The sequence below is a fragment of the Notamacropus eugenii genome, chromosome 6, assembly GCF_028372415.1.
Source record: "Notamacropus eugenii isolate mMacEug1 chromosome 6, mMacEug1.pri_v2, whole genome shotgun sequence".
In the NCBI taxonomy this organism is placed as follows: domain Eukaryota; kingdom Metazoa; phylum Chordata; class Mammalia; order Diprotodontia; family Macropodidae; genus Notamacropus; species Notamacropus eugenii.
In genome coordinates, this window is record NC_092877.1 from 139,256,208 (window position 1) to 139,283,006 (window position 26,799).

General features: G+C 37.4%; 1 protein-coding gene across 9 annotated transcripts in view; it reads right to left on the bottom strand.

The window, feature by feature from the left end:
• The window catches only part of INPP4B (inositol polyphosphate-4-phosphatase type II B), a 958,716-nt gene that overhangs the window by 245,059 nt on the left and 686,858 nt on the right, over positions 1-26,799 (bottom strand). For all 9 annotated transcript variants that reach the window (XM_072621124.1, XM_072621125.1, XM_072621132.1 and 6 more), the window contains 2 exons: positions 25,461-25,533; positions 8,498-8,645 (listed from right to left, as the gene is read on the bottom strand). In XM_072621124.1, the coding sequence (XP_072477225.1) occupies positions 8,498-8,645; positions 25,461-25,533 (221 nt within the window). The remainder of the gene's footprint in view (positions 1-8,497; positions 8,646-25,460; positions 25,534-26,799) is intronic.

Below are 26,799 nucleotides of genomic sequence, written 5' to 3' on the forward strand. Positions count from 1 at the left end.
AATGTAACATCTTTTGTCTTTTTGGCCAATTCTCTTTGGCCAAACAAGTCTGCATGGCAACAAGTTATGATGTAGAAAAAGTGTTAATGGCCTAAAGGTTTTTCCATTATGGCTTTCTGTTCATCAACTGGGTCCTCTCTGTTAGAGACCTCACCTTGCCTTACAGTTGGTAGCCAAATTCTCATCTTCTGTCACTAAGCCATGAACATAAAATTGTTTAGCTTGTCATATTTCCCTAACTTATCTTGAAAAAAGTTCACCATTTTCATGTACAAATGGACAAACAATGGAGGAGATTTTGTCCTGGAGTTGTTCCAAAAATCTATAATTTGTCATCTGCCAATAAACTACTGCTGTCTTGTAATACCCAGGGAAAAACAACTTCTGTTTCCTTGAAACTTTGAAACAGAGTTATGCCAAAGACAAGTAGACTGTCAATAAAAATTTTGACAAAAATTTTATTCTAAAAGTAAAAGAGTTAAGCTACTGTGTGCCTCTTGTCTCTGAAGGTGGGACCTCCAAATCAGCAGAGGAGATCTGAAAATGACCAATTCAGCAATATTGCCCCAGTTTTTTTTTAAATAAGGAGTAAAATGGGCATTGTCAAATTTGGTTTTTTTTTTTATTTGTGGTAGGTGAAATAGACGTTTGATTTCATTTGTGTGGGGAATTCATGGTTTGAAAACTTAACTCTGCTAATGCAAAACTTATCCATAATTTATATTTTTATAGAGTTGTCTAAGATATACAGAGTTTAAGTGGCTATTCAGATAATAATTATAAAACACTTAGCACAGTGCTTAGCTCTCTAGACCCATTAGGTCACAACGCATCTCATATATACATATGAATCATTTATCTATGGAGAAGGATAGACAGACGTAGCATCAAGTATGTAGGAGTTATAAAATTATGCAACAATGAATGAGTAGTACTTGATGGTCTTCAAATAATTTTTATCTGCCTGATTTTGAAATTAATGCAACATTCAAAAATAGCAGTATTTAGGGCAGACTCTGGACTTTTCTCAGAAAATGGAAATAAAATTATTTTTAAGCCGTCTAGAATCCTGAATCCAATCACATTTTTCATTCTATGCACTTTGGCTCTTTTTTTACTATATGGTGTACACAGGGATGCATTTTGTCTCTAGAACACATTAATATATATTTGTTCCTCTTCTACAGAAAAGTTCTAGCCTCCAGGTTTTGTGACTATGAATCAAAGCAACAACTATTAAAGACAAGCTCATTCATGGGAGGTTTCAGGAGTCCAGACCCAGAGGATACCCTAGAATCTGGGAATGATTCTTATGTCCCCTGAAACCCAACCTATGGTGATGGGAGCTCCCCAGAGGTGTGGCTTCACTGGAGGCAGCAGAGCCCATTCCTGCATTTTTTCCTCAAACATGTAGAGCTTGATGTGCTTATTTTCCCTTCAGTATCTGAGTATAATGAGGTGAGGAGTAGATGGGACCCAAGAGGAGTGGGGGAGAAAAGACAGATGAGTAGAAAAAAGGAGAGAAGCTCCCTGGTGTTCCATATCAGAGAACTAAAAATCTATGGCATAAATTTCAACATTTTTTTGACAGGTTTATTGGCTTTGAGATTTACCTGAACTGAAATATTTTTGATGGGTCTCTGAGATCTTTTTGCAATATGCAATGTTTGACTCATCATTGGTTTCCTGTAAAGGGCTTTTACTCTTACTTAATAAGGCTTTGTGACACAAGAACTGGAAAGTTAACCTAGCCTTTGCTACCAATGTATACGATCACACACTTTTCACACTATTATATTCCTTGCTTTTATGTTGCATTTTGTTGCTGTCACCAAGCTCCATCTATGCCTAAATAGCATTTTTTTTCCATGAGCAACCAACATATTTCAAAGGAGAATATGCACGGTGAACCTCCAAAGCAGGACGGAATCTGAAGAAAATACATGGCGTAAACAAAATATGTGACACCATTAGGAGAGCTATAAAAATTTTATGGCCCATAGTTTGGCAAGTCTTACATAACTTGTCTGCAGTCAACCCAACTTTGCAGCACCATAAAGCCTTCTATATTCCTGTTGAATTTATACGCCAGGTTGGAGCTGTCTGCAGCCCCTCACTCTGCTCCTCCTTCACTGGAGGCAATCAGTTGCCAAAGTTTTTCCATTCTTCTTATAGGGTCTCTTTTTTCATACCCAAGTTATAGAGGGGCAGCCTCATGTAGAGAGAAGAGGGCTGGATCTGCAGTCCAAGAAATCAAGATTCTAACCACAGCTCTGCTCCTAACTAACCAAAGGGTGACTTGAGAAAAGTTGTTTCACATATCTGTGATACAGTTTCCTTAGCTGTAAAATGAAGGAGTTGGAGTAACTTTGGAGGTCCCTTCTAATTCCAAATCCATGAAACTGTTGTCATACAATAGGATTAATTATGCTTCTAGATGAGGATATTGACATGCTGGGATACGAATGTACTAAGTGAACACCCAGAAATATCAGCTCTCTAGGAAAGTACAACAATTGTGTCCAAAAAGAGAATTAACTTGCAACATGATTTGCTAGAAAGAACATCTGGTTTGATCAGATTTAGCCTCGTCCAATCCCAGGTTGAACTTTTAATATGACTACGGGCAAGTCATAACCTCTCTGGAATACATCTATAAAATTGGGATAATACTTGTTCTATCCAAATCATTGCATCAACACAAATTTTTTAAATGCCTATGTGTCAGGCTTAGTGATAGCTACTGAAGATACAAAGAATACAGAAATCCCTACTTGAAAGGAACTCACATCATAACAGGGCAGACAAGTACCTCCATAGCAATCCATAGAATAAATACAAATTGATACAAATAAATTAAATATAAGGTTATTTGCAAAGAAGAGTACGAGTAGGTGAGGAGCTCACAAAAAGCTTGATGCAAAATCTGGTGGTTCAGCTGCATCTTCAAGGAAGATTGGGATCTAAAAGACAGAGGGTAAGGAGGAGTTGCATTCTGGGTATAAGGGATGGTTAGTTTAAAAGCATAGAGGAAGGACATGGAACATTATGTGTAAGAACAGAAAGAAGGCCAGTGTGGTTAAGTCAGAGAACAATGACCAATGAGGCTGGAAAGACAGGTTGGGGTCAGGAGGTGAAGGAGGTTAAAAGGTAAATGGAGGAGTTTATGATTTATTTTAGAGGCAATAGAAGCTTTCTGAAGCTTACTGGGGAGGGAGAGTGTCAGGGACAGGGTTATTGTGAGCAAAGTCCTATGAAACTTTAATGTACCATGTCAATTTAAGTTATTATTTCTGGAGAGTCAATAGTTGAAGACTTTATGAAATATTTATTAACTAGGCAAAGGAGAAAAACACTTCCCACATAAGAAAATGGAGTAACATTTATATGAAGTGGAATAACTTTTTTTTTAATCGAACTAAAGATTTTAGGTGAAGCAAGGTGGATGCACTTGGATATAAGAGAGAAATTCTCACTGAGGCATAAAATACAAAACAAAAAAAAGCAACAAAAGGTGAAAAATATCACTGTTTTTGTTTTATTTTTACGTAGGGCAAGGAAAAGTTTATTTGTCCATCATCACACAGTTTACATGCATCAAAAGCTGGGCTTGGGCCCAGGTCTGACCAGAGGCCAACCTTCAGTCCACTGGGATTATGTCATGCTGCCTGTTAAGCTCCTACATCAGATGAGATAAATATATGTAGAAAGTTTCACAAACCTTAATGGGCCATATAATAATGGCTGTTTTTATTAGTGTTGAAAGCTTAACGTTTCATCCTTACAAAGAGTTAGTATTAATATGGTCAATAGACATCCAGAGTCTACTTCGTAACTAATGAAAGGAGAAAAATTTCCACATAAGAAAACAGCAAGTCATTATAAGGAAAAAAAAATAGCTTAGTGTGCAATTAAGTGAATGCAAATAAAAGTAAAGATCATTATATTCCTTTAAAACTAAAAAAACCCCACAAAACATTTTGAAACCCAACATTGGCCACAATATGAGGAAACAGATGTTTATATATTGGTTTGTAGCACTACAAGAAATATTTCAATTCAACAAATTAGACAACAATAATTACTAAGAATGTACTATATTTCAAGCATGATGATAATCAGAGTTCAAGCTTTCTAGGTCATAATCTGATAACATGTAATTTAGCCATAAAACCTTCAATACACATTGACCACACATTTCCACTTTACATTACATGAATTGAAGAAATTATCTTGAAAGGAAAAAAATAAAGGAATTTGCATTTGAGTCCACAGCTTCATTTATGTCACTGAGACAGGAGGGGGTATAATGGGACTAGTCAATTACCATGCCGACATGTTTGTTCAGGCAAGGTGCAGAGAAAATATGTTGTCAACATAAAATGGCTAAAATTTAGGGGATACAGATTGTTCCATGTAAATAACTCACCTTCGCTAATTTCAAACCGCTTTTTAATTATGGATGAACATCCCATTTTCATCCTAACTTCAGTCCTATACTCATCCCTCTATGTCTTCTCTATCTGGAGAAACCTGGGTTCTAACCCACACTGTCCTTTACCTTATTCTTGCTTGTATCTTGATTTAACACTAGACCCTAACTTTATTCAGGAAGAAAAAGGCATCATTCCAGAAAGAGACACTCTTCATTCCAGGTGCACCACAAAAGGTGCTAAAGATACAAAGAAAGGAAAGAACAGTCTCTGATCTTAAAGAGCTCACAATTTGGGAAAAACAGCATTAAAAAAGTAATAACTATCTTCAAACAAGATATATTGGTGGCTATTATAAGATATGTGATAAATTATGAGGGAAGGCAGTAGCATTAAGGGGGATTAAGAATAGCTCTTATAAAAGGTGAGATTTTAGCTGATACTCAAAGGAAACCAGGAAGCAGAGATGTGAAAGGAAAGACTTCCAGGCATGGGGGAGAGACAGTGAAAATGATGGGAGATGGAGAATCATGTTGAATAGTTTCATGGTTATTCCTCAAATAGTAGTGACCCAGACTCAGAAACGTGGAGTCATCTGATTCATCCCTCCACCTCATATCCTACAAATTTTTCAGTATCTATTTCCATAATATATTCACTGATAATTTTGCCAATTCAATTCAATCCCACAAGTATTTTTCAAAATATCTATTATTTGTAAAGGACAAAAAATATGAAATAAAATAAAATAAAAAGTCTCTGACTTCAAGGGGCTTATATTGCACTGGTGTGATGCAACACGAAAACGTACAAAGGAAATATAAAATAAAACACTTTCTGAAGGAAAGCACCAAAATTGGGTAAAGGGATGAAGGAATCCGGACAGAGCTTCATGTAGGATGCAACACTTGAGTTGTTCTTTAAAGGAAGCTAGGGAATCTAAGAGATAGAAGAATATCCTAGGTAGCACATTTTAGGCATGTTCAAAGATCAGTTTGTCAAACAAAGGAACAGAAGAGGCAGATAGGATGTTAGTATGGAAACCAACAAGAAGATCATTTAACCCAAAGCACAGGGTCTGCAAGAGTCAGTGATATTGCACTGTTGGCTTTGGCTGCCTTGGGAGAAGCATACCACCCATGCTACAGTTAGCACTGAACACTGCACAAAAAGAGTTATGCATGGTTTGGGGATGGCAGGGTAGTCTAGAAGGTACCAAGTACGTGAACAAATGGGTTCTGTCTTTTGATGGTTTTTCTCCATTCCTTTCTGGTTGCCTTCTCTGAATGATGTGATTCAGTTTGGTAGAACTGAGACTGGAAGAAAGCTGTGAATTATCTTTGAAGTAAAACTATGACGCATAAATGACAACACCCTTGCAGCTGGACACCATATGCTTCTCTTTTCTTAGTGTGATTTTTTTTAAATTACTCAGCCCAATGTCAGGAATTCATATTCTTTCTAGTTTTACCATGTCTCCAAATAATTTTACAGCAGCTGGGTGGGAAGAACTAGAATGCCTTCCTCAGACATCCAAAGGAGATACACTATTACCCCCATACCACTACTTTCTACCTGTATAACCCTGAGCAAATCTCTTGACCTCTCTGGGTCTCAGTTTTCTCACTTGTAAAATGAAGGGGTCTGACTAAAGGGGTCTCTAAGATCCCTCTTTTCCAAATACACAATCCTGTGATCCTGGCATGTTGGTTGCTGTCCTTCATTCTCAAAGAGGACCAAAATAATATCACCATATTAGAGTCAAGTTTCAATGTGTCTGACTGTGACTGATCAGACCAGTATGAACTCAGAATGCTCTACCACAGGTTGGGCACAAATAGTCCACATGAACATTTGGTGTGGATTCCGTAATTTGCATCTTGGGTTCTTTTGAGCTGTTTCAATTCTGCTTTGCTCAAAGAGCACTGTGCCATCATCTCTGATGTGGGCATGCTATGCTGGGCAGTCTTATGCCAGTGTCTCCCATCTCACTCAATCAATTCCAAAGTTCATAAGAGTGAAATCCTTGTACCTCTTCTGCTGACCACCATGTGAGGATGTCTTTGAAATATGAATGTTTATCATACATTGTAAATTTTTGTTAAAGCTTGATAAAGAGCAAAGTGGCAACATATTCATGTGAAAATGGATATTGGGTTCCTTTTTCCTTTCTTCTCATCTCCTATCCTTTCCTGTCCTATTCTGTCCTCTCCTCTCATTTCCTTTCCTTCCTTCTTTCCTCCCCTAAAACCTTAGACACTGTGCACTCTGAAGCTCATGGATTGAACAATGAGGGGTCTCTATCCAACCTGCACTCAATTGCTGTTTTTGGACCCTCCTGGCTTAGAGTGAATGTCAAGAGTAACAATTTCTCTTTGAACCAACAGTCCTGAGACTCCTTCCCCTCCTACCACGATTTATCTGTTTATTTTTTTCTTTTCCATTAAAAGGACCAGCCCCTTGGCTATTTTTAAAGAGGCCTATTCACTGAATAGGCATTACCTCCCTTTAAGTGAGTACCTGAAAAGGCCTTAGACTAAAAGACCAAGGTCTCCCATTGAAACCTGGGCTGTCTCCAGTCATCTTGATGAATATTTGGTCACTGGACCCAGATGACTCAGGAGGAGAAAGTGAGGCTGGTGACCTTGCACAGCCCTCCCTCACTCAAAACAGAGTCAAATGCCAGTCATATCATCATTTCTCTGATATCATGGTCCTCTTCAAGAATGAAGGACGAACAAAACAACCTTTCACTCCAGGTTGGGAGCTGCTCACCACAGTAGGACAAGTACTCTTAAAAGCACTGTCATGCCCATCACCTCTGAATTCTTCTGCTCCTATCAGGAGTATTCCACTACTTGTCCCTATTTATTCTTCGACCTGTGGGTTCAGTTCGCTCTTGCCACTTTGGACCTGGGCATTTGGTCATAAGGAAACCCTAATTCAGCAGATGCTGGCTCAGAATCAAATTTGTCCTTACCATTTGATGGTCCCTCCGGACTCTGCCCTAACTGTTACTGAATTGTTACACAGTCCTTGTAAGCCTAGGTTCCTTTTTGTTGCTGCCCAATCTTTCTGAGCTTGGAGTCTCATCTTTTGTGCCTAAACTCCAGGCTCCTCATCTTAAGCTTCTGTGATCTCTACTGACCAATCTAGTTTGGCTCTCACTCAGCTTCCTGAGTCTTCCACTATCCACCTCCTTATTCCAGACTGTGTGTATCTTCTACACCCCTTGATTCAGTCTATTAAATTGTAACAGCCATCGGATCTTCCTCAATCTACCCCCCTCCCCCAACCTGATGCTAGGCTGACTGCTGCCCATTGGCCCTACCTAACATGACACATTCCTGGCCTGCCAATGTGGCCTCCCTCTGCCACTCCGAAGAAGTAAAAACAGAATGTCTTAGAACCATATGTGCTCAAATGAACATGAGGAAGGAAGCCAAATTTGACACAATTCAATTTTTTTTTTTGTAACGCTAAAATGACAAGTGCTTAAAATATGTACACTGTTTACTGATTGTTGACGCTCAGAGATGTTGAGCTCTGTATTGTGGATCTGGCACCATTCAGCATTTTGAAAGTCACTGGAGGCTGAGTTGTACCAACCCATCTTGTTGATTAGTCATGGCTCAGAGAGCATTCTTATCATCCAATTAGATCACTAATTCCTCTCCCTCATTATAACAACAGCTTTAATTTTGTTTCACAACAATAATAACCCATCTACATAACTTATTTTATCTATTAACAATCCATTAGCACAACTTATTTCATCCAAATGCCCCATTTCTGAGTACCATTCCCCACCCCCACCCCACAATGACATAAGAATACTTTCAGAGTAACAAAGCTATTACAGATATGCTGATGGAAATGTGGAGTAAATGAGTCTTTCCCCCAGCTATATTGGCATATGTGTGAGCAAAGAAGAGGGTTCACACTGGGTCGTGTAAGCCAAGGACAAATAGCAGGATATATGACCTGAGTCAAAGTCTAGTCTCTGTAAGCAAGATGGTAACATTTTCATTTTCTTTTTTAAAAACATCATGAATGATTCCTACCTTCTCAAGTCCTCCTTTATGTGAAGGGAGATCAATTCCTTAGGAATATGAAAAGACAGTGTGGTCTCATACATCTGCTCTCGAATCCTCATCCATTTGTTATCAGATGTGGGGAATCTATATAACTTATGCACTGGATTTTTTAATACTGTAAAGGAGGAAGACAAAAGGATACAGCTGCTTACTTAAACCACTTTTTCCAGCACTCTCAAATGATTCAACATTAGAAGAAGATAAGCTTTTGCTGGTGAAAATTACAATTGCCATGGTCCATTAACATCTGCTTTGCCAGTTCACCCCAAAGACTATGGGGCCTTTATCCACATGGCTTGCCCTGAAGCCCCCCACTCTGCTCTCTCCCCCATTAAAACAGGAACTTCTTGAGAGTAGAGGCAGTATTGCTTATTTAACATAATTCTTGGAATACGGGAAGTTTTTAATAAATGGTTTTTCATTCATTTATTCATTTTGTTCCTTTAAATTAAAATACACATTTTTCATTGTTATTTACTTTTTAATTGAGTGTAATACATCTGAATGTCAACAAGCAAGTTTTCATTTCATATAACTTTTACATCTCAATGGTAACTGATGCTCAGTCATCATTTCAAAACAGAGATGACTTTGGCCTCTGCCACACTGTGCCTTAATGTCCAATTATAAGTTAAAAATTAATTAACTGTGGATTGGCATTGGTAGCCATTCATGATCTTCTTCTTCCCTCTCAGCCCCCAGCCCCTGCTCCACTCCAATCACTTTGTGTAGCTACATCCATACAATTATGTTTGTGGATCCACTTATAGTTTTTCAAATAAGCTAACTAAAAGTAGAAAATAGCTGTGGTACATGCTAGATCTTTCAAATGATAGTGGAAAACATGGTGATACCTCCTGGTCCTAACGTACCCAGAAAAAATACTTGTCAAAACCAGAATGTTCTAAGAGACCACTAAAACTATATTTGCTGATTCTGAGTCTATTCTGCCAAGACAACATATTTTAAATTTCATGCTATTTTGACTTGTGCTCTTTTCAAGCTTTTCACAGTTTCCATTGATGTGATATTAATCAGTGATCACTTCTATCATATCATCTCAAGAATTTGTGGGTGTAAGATGTGTGCTGTCTCACATGTCGTCTTGCTGAGTTGGGGAGCCATGTTGCCACTGAACCAAAGAGATGGTCAATATATTGTTTCTATACAATCCAAGAAATATTTATTAAGCAATGCTAAATTCAAGTCAATGGCCTAGGAGCTAAGGATATAGTAAAACAACAAAAAAAAGAGAAGTTCCTACATGTTAAGAGCTTGTGTTCTGAGGGAATGAATCATGTAAACATTTACATGAAAATTTGAGGAGGGAGAAAACACAAAGTAGAAGGATCAAAAAAGGCTATGCACTAGAGGTAGAAGGAGGCTATGGAATCTAAAATGAGAAGATAAAGATGAGGAACTTCCCAAACATGTAAGAAAGTCAATCAGAGTCATGAAGCATAAAGGGGATGTTGAATTTAGAGAAAAGTCAGATTGGTTAGAATGTAGAGTGAATGAGTGAGAATGTAAAGGTGAGCTGAAGACAGATTATCAAGGACTCTAAATGCCAGTTGAGAAGTCAGTATTTTATTTTGAAGGAATAGGGAGCCATTGAAAATGCTTGAGCATGAGAAATTCAGATTTTATTTACAGAGGATTTTTAAAAATCAAACTTTTTTTTTTAAATTAACAAGCATTTATTTTTCTTTCTTCCAATCTCCCACTGGAAAGAAAAAAGAAAGAAAGAAACATCCCTAATAACAAATAGATAGTCAAGTAAAACATCTTCCTGTATTGGCCATGGGCATATTTAATCTCTCCATCATGGTCTTTTGGACTCACAGTGACCATTTTATTAATCAGAGTTCTCAAGTCATTTAAAGTTGTTTATTTATACAACACTATTCACTTTAATCCACATCAATTCATGTGAGTCTGCTTTCATGAACCATCCCTTTGTCATTTCTTGCAGACTAATAGCATTCCATTACATTCACATACCACATTTTTTTCAGCCACTACCCAATTTAGTTTCATTAGCCCCTCTTTAGTTTCCAGTTCTTTGTCAACACAAAGAACTGCTATAAACGTTTGTGTGCATATCAGATCTTTTCTCTTTCTTTGATCTCTTTGGGGTATAGTCCTAAAGGTGGGATAACTGGGATAAAGACTACCCTAAATGTATTTAGAAATTGCTTTGTAGAACGGCTATACCAATTCATATCTGCACCAAAAACACATTTTTATGGATTGCCCCTCATACGCTGAATGATCTCTTTCCTTATTTCTTGCTACCCCGGCTTCTTTCAAGACCAAGCCAAAATCCCACCTTCTAGAGGAAGCCTTTTCTAATCCCTCTTAAATCTAGTACCTTCCTTCTGTTGATTATTTTCTCTTTATCCTGTATATAGTTTGTTTGTATATAGTTCTATTATGGTGTCTCTCCCTTACATTGTGTCCAATGGATTTTTTGTTGCCTTTCTCTGTCTTTTGGCTTTCTTAGTATCCCCAATGCTTAGACCAGTGACTGGTACATAATAGGTGCTTAACAAATGTTTGTTAATTGACTAACTGTATTAACATACACGTATCCTCCAGCTCCTCCAACATTTGCTATTTTTCTTCTTTGTGAACTTTAATAATCTGGATGGGTATGAGGTAGAATCTCCAGAATATTTTTTTGGCAACTATGTTGAGAATAATATTTGAAGGTATGATGGTTGTACAAGTCCCTTAATAAGTAAAATATATAATGTGTAATTTATCTCAACATCTCAAAGCAACTATGTTTCCATAGCAAATATATACCAATCCAAAGAGACTAAATAACACAACTACAGACAGTAATTGCTCAAATACTGGTGGTTCAGAAATGTCTTTAGAACAACAGTCCCATCTTCAGTGATAAGAAAGAAAAAAGAGCCTCTGAGAGACATCTATGACTCAAAAACTAATTCTAGAAATTGGGAATAAACTAGTTGGTTTATCAGTCATTCAAGTGTTGATTCAACTTAAAAAGAAAAACAAAGGTGTACCATGATTGAACGCCTATTTTAAAATAATACCTTTTTTATTAAGGAAATTATGCAACAGTTTTCTCTCTTACTTTCATAGGAATTATCATCCTTAATGTTCAATGAGACACTAAAGGCTTCATTCACTTCAATATTTCCATTCATTTTATAGTGCTAGTATTTAAAAGACAGAATATTGTAGTAATGATTAGTTTTAATTCAGTTTCATGCCCCAGTGTATACTCTTCCTCTAGAAATTACTTTGTGTATGCTTTATATTTATTTACATATAGAAATATTTCAGCCCAGTCAAATGCAAGGTCCTTAAGGATGAGAACTTCTTTTCACCTGGTCTTTATTGGTCTACTACATAATGTAATACACTGCACATAGCTTGCTTAGGACATGCTCATTGGGTGGCAGGAAATGAAATTTAATATTTAGCAGTTGTATTACTTATATTATTCATTCTATCTGCTGCCTTTTATTTTTTCAAAAATCCCAATCCTATTTCAAATCCATAGGATGAAAAAATCTCTGGGTCTTCTCTCTTTCACAAAAAACTATTTAATCATTTCACAGTATTTTTTTTTTTTGCATGTCTGGATGCTGTCATGAATAATACAGTCTGGTTTTCTTTCCCATCATCCCAATAAAAAACCCTTTGACTTATTTGACTTTTTCATTCCCTGGCAATGTAGTATGTTCTAAATATAATCCTTTGTTGAATTAGCTTAAACAGAAAATCAAGGGCGGTTTGATTAATGAGTTCCCAAAGTCTCATTTGACCACCCAGGGCACATCATCTACATACACTGTGGGAACTCTACTGTTTTGAAAGTAAACATTTGGTAGAAAAAAAGCAAATAATTAGACAATTGAATCATCCCCTTCCCCCACCCAATACATATTTAAATACCCTATTCCCTTTTTATGGTGAAATGTTCTTACGCTTAAGAAACTTCCTGAATCATCATTCATAAGGATTGGAATTTCTCTCCTGAGTTAATGAAATTCAAGAACAGGTCTCACAATAAAGATCCAAGCATCAGTCAGCAACATTTACTGAACATCTATCTATTGAGTACAAAATACAGAACAAGTATGAAGACGTGAGTGAGGAGGAAAAATAGAAAGAAGAAAGAAGAGGAGGAGGAAACTAAAATCAGCCTGGTCCCATTATGTATTTCTGTATCAGTGTTAGAAGTAACATCAATGACTAGTCCCAACTAATACTTGAACAAAAGAATCCCATCTACAGCAAGTCAGATAAATTGTCATTGGGCTTTTGTCTGAAGGCATACAATAAAGTGGAATACATCACCCTCTGAGGCAGCCAAATCTACTTTTGGATAGCTAAAATTGTTAGAAAGTTTTTTTTTCTTATATAAGGTCTAACTCTGCTTCTCTGAAATGTTCCTATGCCACTTTTAATTCTGTGCTGGGAGGCAAAACCAAGCAAGTCTGATCCCCTACCATAGGATAGACAAGCACTTGAATCCTTCAAGGGCAAACCTCCCTACTTTTTTCTTCCTGTCCTTCTCCAATATGAACTCAAGACCCTCTCATTATTATGGTTATGGTCATCTAGGTATGCTCCACATTGGCAATGCCTTTGATAAAATGTGGCCACCAAAATTGAATATTCCAGTGATTATCTGACTCAAAAAGGGTACAGCAGAATGATTGATCACCTTATTCCATGAAGCAACTATCTTAATTTTGTCTTAAGATTGACTGCCATATTATATCATTGACTTGCATTTTGGCCACTAAAGCCCAAATATGCTATACAGATAAATTGCAGAAATGAGCAAGTCCCATTCTATTTGTGAAATTGATCTTATGAAATCAACTGCAAGACTCGCTAGTTGTGCCTATTAAACTTCATCTTATTCAGTTAGGTTCAATGCTTTAGCCCAGAGATGTCAAACATGCAGCCAACAACACTCTTAAGTGTAGCCCAAACCAGATTAAAATATAATTGAGAGATATTTAATAAAATAAATAGAAATACAATGAAACATAGATTAAATGTTACATTTTAAAATGAAATCAACATGTGGACCACAGGGATCCTCTTAAACAGTTTACTGACTCCTTGTCTATTGGAGTTTAATACCATTATACTCCAGTCTATCAAGATCTTTTCTTTTTAATCTCAGTCTTCAACTAACCATTCTTATGATCTTTGTGTCATTTGTACACAGAACACAAGAATATGTGAAGGATCTGTGTAATTTTCCCAGTGTGGATTGCAACCTACATGAGTCTAAGGAACTATGCAAAGCATACAAAACTTGTCCAGATATATATACCTAGAAATTTCACATGTCGAATTGGAACACAGAATCCCCAACCTCCAGTTGCAGCACTGTCTTTTCATACCACCACAATCTCTACAAGAAGACTAGCTAATGTGGATGAAGCCATGAACAGCATATGTTAAAGCTCCTAACAATGGGCCACCTGGTGAAATCTACTGCTGACATACTGAAATGCTTCTCCCTAGCAACTGCGAGGGATCATTGGTATAATTGTGTACTTGCATTCTGGTTGTGAATTTTTAATTTGGACAGAGACTGTCTTTTGCTTCTTTTTGTATCCACAGCACTTAGCATAGTGACTGGAACTTAGTAGAAGCTTTATAAATGCTTATTGACTGACCAACTGACCACTTGAGTAATAGTCCAAGAGGGAATTAACAGATACATTATGTAAATGACTAAAGAATTCTAAGCAGTTGATTTCAGCTGGTGTCAAGATTCTCTTTATATAGAACAAGGTGTATTGACCATTGGACAGTTTCAGTTCATATGTACTACATAATCCTGACCTGAATTTTGAAAATAAACAAAACAAAAGCACGACAGGCTTAGCTCCCTTTGCTAAAATGATTTTAAAAAAGGTTTCTAACTCCCTCTCATGAGAAACCAGTTGTGAAAGTTTAAACTGCCCCTCAATGGTCACTTAGATAGTTAAGCAACAGTGACAATGGGAAGGCAAAGATCTGAGGATCCCCTAGTGATTTGACATCTAAGAGGAACTTAAGGCTAAAATGGCAAATTTTCTGTGAACCTACGGTCCACATTTGAACAATAGGACTAAATTTTGCTCTTTCTTGTTCCATTACTTTGATCTTCTAAAATGGTTATATGATCCAAAGCTACTATTCTGAGACGCAATAGATAACTACTATTCTGAGACAACCACAGGAAGGAGACATTAGTGAATATCTTTTATTCCCAAAGTCCAAATTTATGTTGTGCAAGAAACTCAGTGGAACAAATACCAAGCTAACTTCTTCACTCCTCCATGCCTCTCATGCTTCCTTTTTCCTGAATACAACAAGATCTTCCTTAAGGCTTTAAATGAATTTGATATTCATTATCTGGAAGAGACCCCACACACAAAAAAAGAGGAAAATAGGTGCTGTCCATTACATGTGATTGGAGAAAGCCAGCAACCAATGGAATCAGCTTAAATGCCCAAAAATATGAGAATGCTTAAATATATTGTGGCACTTTAGTGGAACGGAATATTATAATGTGACGGAGCCCGAGTGTGAGAAATACAATGATAACTTGCAAAGACAGTATATGAAACAATGGCAAAAAAAAGATACTAGATCAAAAGAATGGAGAAGATATTTAGTATAATCATCTGAGGAAAAGTGACTGGGAAAAAATAGATAAAAGCATTTTAACAGAGATGTAGAGGAGGTGACTGAGCATGTTCTGTGCTACTGTGTTTTCTTTAGCAAAGTCCCTAAAAATTACAGTCAAATCTAAGTTCCTCAAGGACAAGGAATATGCTTGTTTTCATCTTTTTATCTTCAGTGACTACTATGGTAACTGGTACATAGTATGTACTTTGCAAGTTCTTGATGAATATAGACAGGTTTTGGGTAGCAGATCAGGATTCAGAAGCAGGTCTTCTAGCTAGAAACTCAGTGTTTTTAAATGACTAGCAAACAATCAAAAGAGAACCAAATTAGAAAGAATGTTATCAAAATGAATTTTAAAAAATTCTGTTATAGATAATGGCTCTCTGGAAAGGACGAGCAGAAGGGCTAAGAGGAGAAATAAGGTAATGTAACAAGAAAATGTATTTTAAAAATAAAAGGAAAAGGAGAAACATTGAAGAGCTTGGAAAAACCTGTGATTCTGTCTAGCATGAGTACTTTTGGAATTAAACTGGATTCATATTTCCAGTGAATATAAATAAAAATAAAACTAAGGGGGAAAGGAGAAGCAACTTCAGTATTTTCCACCATGAAAACTTGGAAGGATTAGGATAATTGGTCCATCAGTTACCCACCAAGCTTGTATTAAGCACCTACTATGTGCTAGGTACTGCTCTGGGTATTGCAAGCTAAGTCTAAATTTGGCTTAGTTCAGTTGCTTCAAAGGGCTTTTTTTTGTTTTGTTTTGTTTTTATTTTTACCTTAAAAAATGCATCAAGCACTTATAAACTATAATATTTAGCAGCTAAAAGAACTTTAATAACTGAAGTTTAAAAACACATAATATTGGAATAAAAAAGGACTCTGTCACTGAGTCAGGAACCAAAAGAGGTGATTCGAAGGCAATGGAGCTCAGTAAAAGATTGCTGACAACATTATCTAGGCTAGTCTTTTGATAGTGCAAACTACCAGGTGTTTTACAAAGGACCAGCTGAGCTAAGACCTGGGCAGAAGACCAGCTACCACCATGACAGCTGCACAAGCCCAGGAGTTAGTCCAATTCCTGCTATGCACGTTATGCCTCTTCTATCCCATCCCTCCGTATAGCTAAGCTTACCTACCTTTATCTCCCTGGTCTCACTAGAATCATAGTTTGAACAACACAGAAAAATCTTAAGGAAGTGAGATACAAAAATGAAAGCAATGTATATTTGGCAGTGACATGCTCAAGGAGAGGCTGGCATGGAAGGAATGGAAAAATTACTTGTTCCACTGTCAGAGTACATCTGTTCATATCATAGCTATGTGTATGGCTTGGGGCCCTTTGCTATCTGTATTCCCTTCTCTGACCACTTTCCCTTATCTGTTGAACTAAATGACCTCCAAGTCTTCTGGGATTCTCAATCTCATACAGTAGAAAGAACACTGGTTCTGGAATCAGAGTGTGATGCAGGAGCTCAGCTCTGTCTCAGATTCACTGTATTCAGGCAGACTGAAAGACAATGGAGCCCCAGAGAAGAGGTTCTATTACTGTATTCTCAAGGTGGCCATTGACATGGTGCAGGAGCATCCAATTCACCTTTCTCTTTATTCTTGCAGGGGCTGGTGAGATGAGGAAGAGGAGCACCCACCCCAACAGCTTCCCCCTAATTCTGAATGGCAGAAGGTAAAGACAATTACAACAGTCACATTCACATTCCGCACTCATTGACCAGTGCTCCCTTGATTTATAGAGCACCACACAAAGAAGGCAATATGTCAATCAAAAGTTCAAAAGTTTACATTAACCTTGGTTATATCATGATGAGTTAGCATACAGGAGAGGTGCAGTGCGTTGTTTATAAAGGTTAAGTTCAAATGAATATTATTTATGGTTTCACAATGATGCACAAGTTCAGTGGAGTTGTTTATGGACCATGATCCTGGGAACTTGCATCTTAAAAAAAGAAAACAAATCCATATCATATACACTTCACACCACCAGCATCCTGGCCTGGCTGCCTGTATCAAATTGGATCCATGTCACCGTACATGGAGGAAGTGGATTCAAATGCTACCTATGTGATCATCCATAAGTCACTTAACCTTTTTGGGGCCTTAGGGTCCTGATGTGTAAAACAAGGGACCAGGAATAGGTGGGTTCTGCTTCAGTTCTAGAGGTATGACTGTGGGCTTTCTCATCTAATGAGTGAATATGACCAAATTGCATAGGAAAACTTCAGAGTTTCAGGGCTTCCCCCTCAGCTCTGTGCTGTTCATTCTGTTACCTGGCACAAACAAAAATATAGATATAGACAGTGAGGTCTAAAAAAAATAACATTTCAAGAACGGTGACTGTCTAGTCAATGCACACCTTTTTTTAGGCAAACGCCCAGGATAGTTTTTAATTAATCAATAAATATTTACTAGTGCCTACTATGTGCCAGGCATGGTGCTAAGTGTTAGGGATACAAAAAGAGACAAAAGACAGACCTTGCCCTCAAGGAACTTATAGCCTAATGGGTTTTAAAACTCAATCAAAGCAACTTTGCTTTAGCAGTTAAAAGACATACACCATGCAATACTTGGTAATCAAGCAGCTCAAAAGGCTTTAGAGATACATCTTATTTCAAGTGTGTCCAGGAAAAGGTGAGATAGGGGAAGCCTTTTGACAGGTGTAAGGTTGATTGAGTAAATCAATAAAATCATCCACTCCACTTTGAGTGATTTGATGCCCCAATAGGTTACAGAGGTGAAAACAAGTCTCAACCAACCAATCAAGCATAGACTTTTGAGACAGTATGAAATATTCTTGGAAAAACTTGAGCAATCTGACTCAGAGTACGAGTGAAAGTCAGGGTAAAAGCTTCAGAGAAAGTGCTATATCAGAAAAAAAAAAAATTCCCTCTGCCCCTCCATTTCAGAATGTTAAGCAGTGGGAAAAACTACCACAATGAAAACTCAGGGCTCCAGGCAAGTATCTGATAATCAAAGTCGTAGAAAAAGAGCTGGCTTACATGTAGTGAGAAAGTTTCCTCCCCTGGGCACTCCCTATTCCAGTGAAACCACAGGCCCAGTGTTGTCCCTATTCCTGTCAAGTAGAAAGGTGGAACCGGGACACACTGTTAACATTCCATGAAGCAAAGAGGAAAAACAATGGGGCATCCGCTGATAGATAGCTAGAATACCTCAGGATTCCATAATAAGATAAAAACTTCTCAGACCATGCCTGGTGGTGTGCAGAATCATATGTATCATGCTAGATTCAAAAATGATCATCAGTTTATCTCAGTGGTTCCCTAATTTGAAACATATAAAAGGTACTGTGGATCAGTGGACATGGCGTCAGCCAGGGAGTCAGGAACACTTCTACCTGTGATACGTACTGGTTGTATAACCAAAGCAAATCACTTCATGAATCCTCCCGTGCTCTAGCTCAGACTCATTGGGACCCAGCATCAGTGAGGCAGTTGTCACACCAAGCAAGGGCTCCCTATATTGAAGAAGTCACAGGTTCAGATGGAAAGTAGAAGGTTCATGGGGAATCATGAGGCAGAGGAATCAAGAACTGGAATAAGGAGTGATCTTCACGTTACAATATTTAGCCCTGAGTGAAGTTGACTTATCAACCCTTTGATGCAGAAGTGATTTTAGTAGAGCTGTCCATTGCATCTACACACTTCCATAAGGCATTTTCTGATGCCTTTTGGTGGAAGCAGTCTCTCTTAACTCAGATCTCTAACCATCTTTTGCTCTGCTATTCTCTTTTATATTATACTTTTTGAGAACATTCCATAACTCCCCTATTAGGCTTCAGCTTAAGGACAGGGTACATGTCTTATTCATTTTCAACGACACCATACCTACCAGAGAGTAGGCTATTATTTTGAAGTAAATCAAACATTTTTAAGGCATTGCAACATAACATTTGATTCCTAGAAGGTAACAGCAAGGGATTGCTGCTCTTTGTGAAAAGTTCACAAAATTTCAGAGCTGGAAAGGATGTTGGATGTCATTTATTCCAACCTGGATCTGACCAGGAATTAATTTTACAATATCCTCAACAACTTGATCATCCATACAGCTTTCACATATCTAGTGATGGAGAAGCCAATAGCTCTCAAGGTAGTTCATTTCACTTCTAGACTGCTCTGAGTAATAAATAATTATTATAATTTATATTATAACACAATTAATTCCACCTACCTTAATTTGAAAACTACCCACTAGCTATTACTTTATCCTCTGTCTCTGACCCAATGACAAAAAAACTCCCACAAACAGCAGCATGCACAAAACATATAATCTGATTCAATGTAATATTAATTTCCCTATGCATAATCTAAAAACAAATCAATGAAAAATAACAAGATAAAAAGAGGGAAGAAAAATAACAAAAGCTTAATTTTATGATAAAATGTCTCATTATTTTAGAGCTGTTAGAACTCATCTGCTTAGACTTCCTCATTTTCAGAAATGAGGAAACTGAGACCCAAGCTGTTGAAGTGACTTGTCTAAAGTCCCATGGCTAGTGACTGGTGGAAACGGGACTAAAACACAAGCTCCCTTACTCCTAGTCCAACGCTATTCTCATTATTCCATGCTGATGTTGTTTATATTTCATATAAAGATAAGGGAGAAAGGTAAGAAGGTTAATGAATATCTGTCATTGTCAACTGCAGTCATCAGCATCTAAAAATGGTGACCTATCAATGAGAGATTACATAGTACACTCTCCTGGGCTAGGCCCATCACGTTTTTATTTGAAGGTTAATTAGTCTGCTTTCTCTTTGGTAGGTTACTATTACAGAAAGACAGAAAGCTTTGTCCTATTGTGCTAGGATGGGAGCCTAGTCCTAAATTATAACCTTTAATGAAAAAGCCCTGTCATGCTGGTGTCACATTTATATTGCTTTTAACATGACAGCTCGAAACCAAAGATTCACAGGGGTCAAATGTAATTAAAAGTATTTCCAAATTAATTCCATAATTGATGTGCTAGATGATAATAACTCTTTTTAAACATTCAGGTCACAGTTTTTAACTCATTATAAACATCCAGCTTTATTATGAGTATTAAAAGGAAAATAACATTAAGAAAACTCTTTTTAAAAATCTGGCATTCCATTTAACTAAAATGCTCAACTCACCAGAACGTTCTCTTATCGATTATATAATAACAATTGATATTCATAATGACCATAAAATATCTTAAAGTGACCCCTGCACCATCAGAGAAATATAAATTCAGGTCAAAACAGCTATGGGGTTGTATATTCTAGTCTACCGTGTTGAAGAACTATGATCTCTATCGTATCTCATCCATCCAGAATATTGGATAAGCAATAAAGCCACCTTTCCCAACCACGTTAGATAAAAAAGTGTTTTCTGTCTACTTTCCTCTAGTCTCAGTGAACGTTTTTCATCAGCAGTTATGGATTCAAAATTGTTTCCATGTTGCCCACAGTCTTTATTAAACAAATAAAAAGGTGAACAGCTATTATTTTCTGTAAAATTGTAGTGTGTGCCTTTTTCTGATAAAATAAAAGCCAACTGTGAATAATCACCTTTTACAAAAGCTAAGTTGATTTTGGGATTTTCTTTTCTCCCTGGAATTTTTACTCTTCTCCTTCTGATGCCCCACTCCTTTTCTCCTCCGTCTGTTTTCCTACTCCCCAGCCTGAATGGGAACAGGCTATGGAAAAGGAAGAGCTGTGATAGGAAATTAAGATTCTTGTGTGAGAAGAGTTAAGTGAGTTTCCTGGAGTATAAATGAAATCTCTGGAGATATAAATAGAATCATGATGAGCGGCTCTGAGATATGGCATTCCCACTCAAGGAGTACTTCATAACTCTCTTGAGGCTGGTGAGTTTCACATAATATATTAATATCCAGACTGGGGAAGAATGTCAATAGCCCCCTTTGCCTGCTGACTTAAAAGAAATTGCACAGAGTGCATGATAAATTCTCTAGGCTATACATGGGACAAAATCATATGCAGTCAGTATACAAACAATGCATATTTAAATCTCAAGCAGACATTTTTTTAAAAATATAATGCTGAATTTTTGAATCCAACTTCTATACTTGTATACTTTATCATATGAGATTTTCCTTGTCTTTATGGGATAAGTGATCAGTCATGAGGATGAATAAAGTTGCATAAGGATACCATGAAATTCTGTAGTCAGTAGTTCAATGGTTTTTTTGCCCTCTTTTTCAATAATTCAAGGATCATTGGTTTTACAGGGTGGACATTCCGTCTGCTACAGCAAATCACAGTCTAACCTTGACTATGGAACATCTTTGAGAATTGTCGTAGATAAAAAAAAAAATCTTCATACCTTATGACCCCAGCCAACCACCCACTTAACTAAGCTGATAGAGTTTAGTCAGTGAACTGGGACCTAAAGCCCTTATGGCATAGTGAGACCTGATGTAACTTGTGACCCAGTGAGAACCCAGGATCACCTCTATATTCCCTTGAGGTTATAAAAAGAGAGAGTGCTTCATTGTAGGTTTTATACTATATTTTATGTTTTAGTAAATACTGTAGCAATGATATCCCATGTGAGGTTCACAAAACTGGTTCATTTTACTCTCATGACAATACTGTGGGGTGTGAAGGGTAGATGCCTGCATTTGAATGATGAAAAAGTCAGAATGAATTCCTCAAGTATGTGTACCTAGTAAGTAGTGGAATCAGAAGAGAACAGAGGTCTTCTTACTTTTAGACCCCATCTACCACATTAGAACAGATTCTTAACTTGCATATATACACATAAGTCCTCTGAGGCTCATAATATGGTAGAGTCTTCTGAGTTCATATTGGCCGGATCAGCTACAGTGGGACACACTGAACCTCAACCCCAACATAGTGTTTTCATTTTGGTCCTCATCAAGTACAAACAAGGAACAGCAACCAACTGACATATAAGCCATGTTTCCTTTATTGGAAAATGGACAGAGAAGTAGCTTGGGGACAGACAGGGCCTAAACCAAGGTCTCCAGGCTTCTTCTCTCAGGCATATGTGCTAAAAGATCATCAGTGCCATTCAGGGGCAAGAGCTATGTTCTCCCTCAGTCTTCTCTTGTAGATATGGACTAGGTATCTTTTTTAATTGATTACTGCTTTAGTATATTAATACACATCCTAGGACTGTGGAAGAATTAGCACAAGTTTCAGGGAATCCAAACATTATTATCGAAATGAGTTAGGCACTGTGGGATAAATTCACTTTTTCTAATTATTTTTCCTCTTCCCCTTTCTATTCATGTATTATATTTCTCTTTATAAATAAAGCAGGGGTTCTAAGTCAGGATAGATCCCTAGCCATAGTAAGGGATCTATGAATAGGTTTTCTGGGGTTCCATGAGATTAGATGTGAAAAAATACAACTTCCTTTGCCATTCTGTGTATTTTATTTTATGCATTTAAATAAATTACTCTGAAAAGAGATCCATAGATTTTACTAAACTGTCAAAAGAAACCTTGACACAAAAAAAGTTAAGAACTCCTAGCTTAAAGAATATTTCTCTTGATTTTAATAGACCTAAAAACATAAATTATCATTTTTAAATAATACTTCCATCTACAACTCCACTAAAATCTCACAAAATGCCTCAGAGCAATGCAGAGGTGACTACAGCACAAGCTCTGGCATGTCCAGCCTAGACTCAGGCTGTGGGACCAGAAATGGGTAATAGCTGTCATCTTAGAACAAGGTTATTCAAGTATGGCGAACCTTGAAACCAGTAGATTAACCAGTGCCATAGCTTCTCATAAAGCAAAGAAAACTGAGACACTATTTTTTCCAACAATAACAGTGGCAGGATAGAAAATGGGGAAAGGGTACCAAGAAACAAAGTTTTTTAGACTACCAAAATATATTGATTTAACCCTCAGTCCCCATAATATGAGAACTTTGTCCACCAACAAGTAAGTTGACATAATACTGGAAGCACCGAGATACATCAATATTGACATTCTCCCTACAAATGAAACTGGAAAACATAAACAGGTTGCAGCTCTATGGCAGTCCTCCGTAGAGGCAAACAGGGAGCATAATTGATAGACTCTGGCTTCAGAGTCAGGAAGACCCAAGTTCTAGTCCTGCCTCAGACACTAGCTAACTTATCCAGGTCAAGTTATTAAACCTCTCTCAGACTCTGCTTTTCAATAGAAATAATAATAGTTTCTTCACAGGGTTTTCTGAGGACCAAATGAGGGAATGTATGTAAAGTGCTGTGCAAACTTTAAAGCATGCAAAATGCTAGCTATTGCTATTATAGTAGATACTAAGGGGCAGATAAGTGGCATAGTGGATAGAGCCCTAGACTTGGAATCCAGAACCCTCATTTTCATGAATTCAAATCTGACCTCAGACACTTACTAACTATATGACCCTGGGCAAGCCACTTAGCCCTGTTTGCCTCAGTTTCCTCATTTGTAAAATGTAAAATGCAGAAAGAAATGGCAAACCACTTCAATATCTTTGCCAAGAAAATCCCAAATAGGGTCATAAAGAGTCAGACATGAATAAAAACAACTAAACAACAACAAAGAGCATTTGAGAAATGCTCATTGAAGTCATGAATTATGAGTCCCCAAAGGCAATAAGAAACCACATTTCACGTGCTATGTCACTGGTTATGTCATATGTAAAAATTACCATTGTGAATGAATGAAAAACATTTATTAAGCTATCATGATCCTATATAACCTATATCAGATTGCTTACCATCTCAGAGAGGGGGGAGAGAAGAGAAGGATAGAACTTGGAACTCAAAACTTTAATTAAAAAAATAAAGATTAAAGATATTTTAACATGTAATTTGGGAAAAAGTAAAATATTGCATAATTTTTAAAAAGTTATGTCCCAATCACTGTGCTAAGGGGTCATGGCTACAAATAGAAGAAAAAATAATCAAGTCATTTCATGCTCTCAAGGGGGTCACAATCTAATTGAAGAAGACAATACATGCCACCAAGTTCAGCTGCTGGGCAGATGGAAAGTCTTAATGGTTCAGTGGTAGGGAGGATGGAAGCCCTACGGATCCCTTACTTATGTGAGTCAGTGTTCACTTAGAAGACATTGCCTAGGGGATTCAGGCCTGAGAGGCCAGGTAAAACAGTAAGACCTACAGGACCTTAGGAAGCAAGTAGGAAGGCACGTGGTAATACACAGTGTTTCTACATGTCAACACCAAGAATACAGCCAGCAACGTGCATCCCACTAAAGTGCTCTGAGCAGTCCAGCAACAAAGGCAAAGTGAGGAGCCAGGAAGAGAGGGTGGGTCTTCCTATAACTTGGATGTTCCAGATGAATTTGAGAACAGATGGGTGATGGAAGTGAGGTGATGGAGGGGAGGGAGACTGCAAAGGTCTTAGGCATCTAAATCTGTTGATTAGAATAAAAGATTGGAAAATTCTAGAAGTCAACAAAATCCTCCAAGAAACCACCAGTGGGTGACATTCTATGCCCTTGCATGAAGCGCCCACATTGGTAAGATCAAAGATTCATTCAAGCTGAGATATTTTCATTTGTTTTGGTAAATACACCTTCATTTGATTCTCATCTCAGTCATCCCTAAAATGAATCATGAACATACCACAGAATAGTCTACGTTTGATAATATGATACATTCCAAAATGATTTATACAAATTTAGTATAGACAAGTTTATTTTCCCAAAATGTCATTTAAAAATTAGTAGATGGCACAAGTACATTAAAACATGAATTGTCCAACATCTGTTCAACATCTCATGGTTTTAAAATTGGGGGGAGGGAAGGGAAAACATTCTTCACTTGTAGTTTTCAAATATTACTTACTGCTCTGAAACTCTTTGTTCTGCTTCCAAGGGTACTATAATGAAATTTGAAGTAAATTTTTAAAAGACTACTTTTTTCTTTGAAAAGAGTTATCAAATGTTTTAAAAACACAAATCTAAATGGCTTCTTATAGAGTTTCCCACACATTCGAGGAACCTACTTGTAATCTGATTAAATTCATCAGGTATTTATTAAGCACATATTACATAACAGGGACTGTGCCAGACACCGGGGATCCAAAGCCAGTAAAATAGCCCCTGCCTTCAAAGGGGTTTCAATCTACCATGAAAAAATAACATGTACACAAATAAGCAAACAAATGATATTCACGATCCCTATAAAATAATATCAGGATGGGGGTGGGGAGGGCAGGGGGTGGAATGTTCCAATCCAGGTCTCCAAAACTGTGACACATACCTGTATTTAAGAAAGGTAAGCTATCCTTGTCTTTGATGCTTTCTGGGGCAATGCACTCACACGCAAATGGACACTGCAAAAGAAAAGAGAATTGGTGCTTTGAAAACAAGCAGACAAATACTGAGAGACTAGAAGACGGTTTATGTTGTCTGGGGACACTTTGGCTCAAACCCTCCTGACAACTTTTCTTTCCAGTCCTACACATTTCGTTCAGCTCATTTGGTTTTAATTATTGATTTACATTTCTTCTATGCAACAGAATTGCATTATTTAATCACAGGCTACATCCTCTTCCTAGCCAAAGAATGTTTACAAAAGATAGCAAAACGTGAATTATTGTCCTAAACATACAAGAGATGCACATTCCTAACTGTGCTAAGGCAGTCTAGAAAATCATTTGTGACAAGCTGAATGGTTTCAAAGGGATTTCTTTCAGCTGGGCTGCTTTTAGACCAACAGCAGACAGTTCTCCTTGATTTACAGCAAATGCAACTTTAAACAGAGAATCAAGTAGGTGGCAATACATGATTACGAAGGGCAAAAGGAGCTTAGTCAATAACGTTGCTGACAAGACAATCAAAGTTACCTGTTCATAGAGAAAGGACACTATTAAAATATGAGAGCATCTCATCAATGATATGTTCCTGTCATGACTGATGAATGGACCTGCCTTCTCTTACCTGGGTGTATGCAGAGAATAGAAGGGGGTAGGGAATTGAATGAGGGGCATTTCCTCTATTTCTTGTAAACGAGTTATAGGTTTGAGCCTTTCTTTGATCCATTGTAGGTACAGTGCCCCTAGAGGTAGGAAGCTTGCTACATCCAGATGAAGGAAAACTTCCTTGGCCCCAAGAGAGTGAGAAGAGACTTTTGTTATTTCCACAGAGAGGCAGCCACGAGTATTTGTGCGATCGGGTGAGCTATCTTCTGCCTCCAGTTAGAAAATAGGAAAGATCACTTTACAAACAAATATGCGAAACACAAAGAGAAAGATTCAAACTTAATTGAGAAAGAACTTCCCAGCTGGAAAATTACTTCAGTGGAAAATTTCTAATGAAATGACTGTCCAAACTTCCTGCAGCCTCAATTCCCAAATGGGCGTTATCCTGTTTCAATCAATCAAATACCATTTATTAAGCACCAACTACTATGTGCCAGGTACTTTGTGAAACATTGGCTATACAAAGAAAAGCAAAAGACAGTCCCTCCCTTTGAAAAGGTCACGATCTAAATGGGGAGACAACATGTAAAAAAATATATATAAACAAGCTATATAGAGAATTGGTAGTAATCCCAGAGAGAAATACCATGGGAGGAAAATTTCAGAACAGCTCAAAAG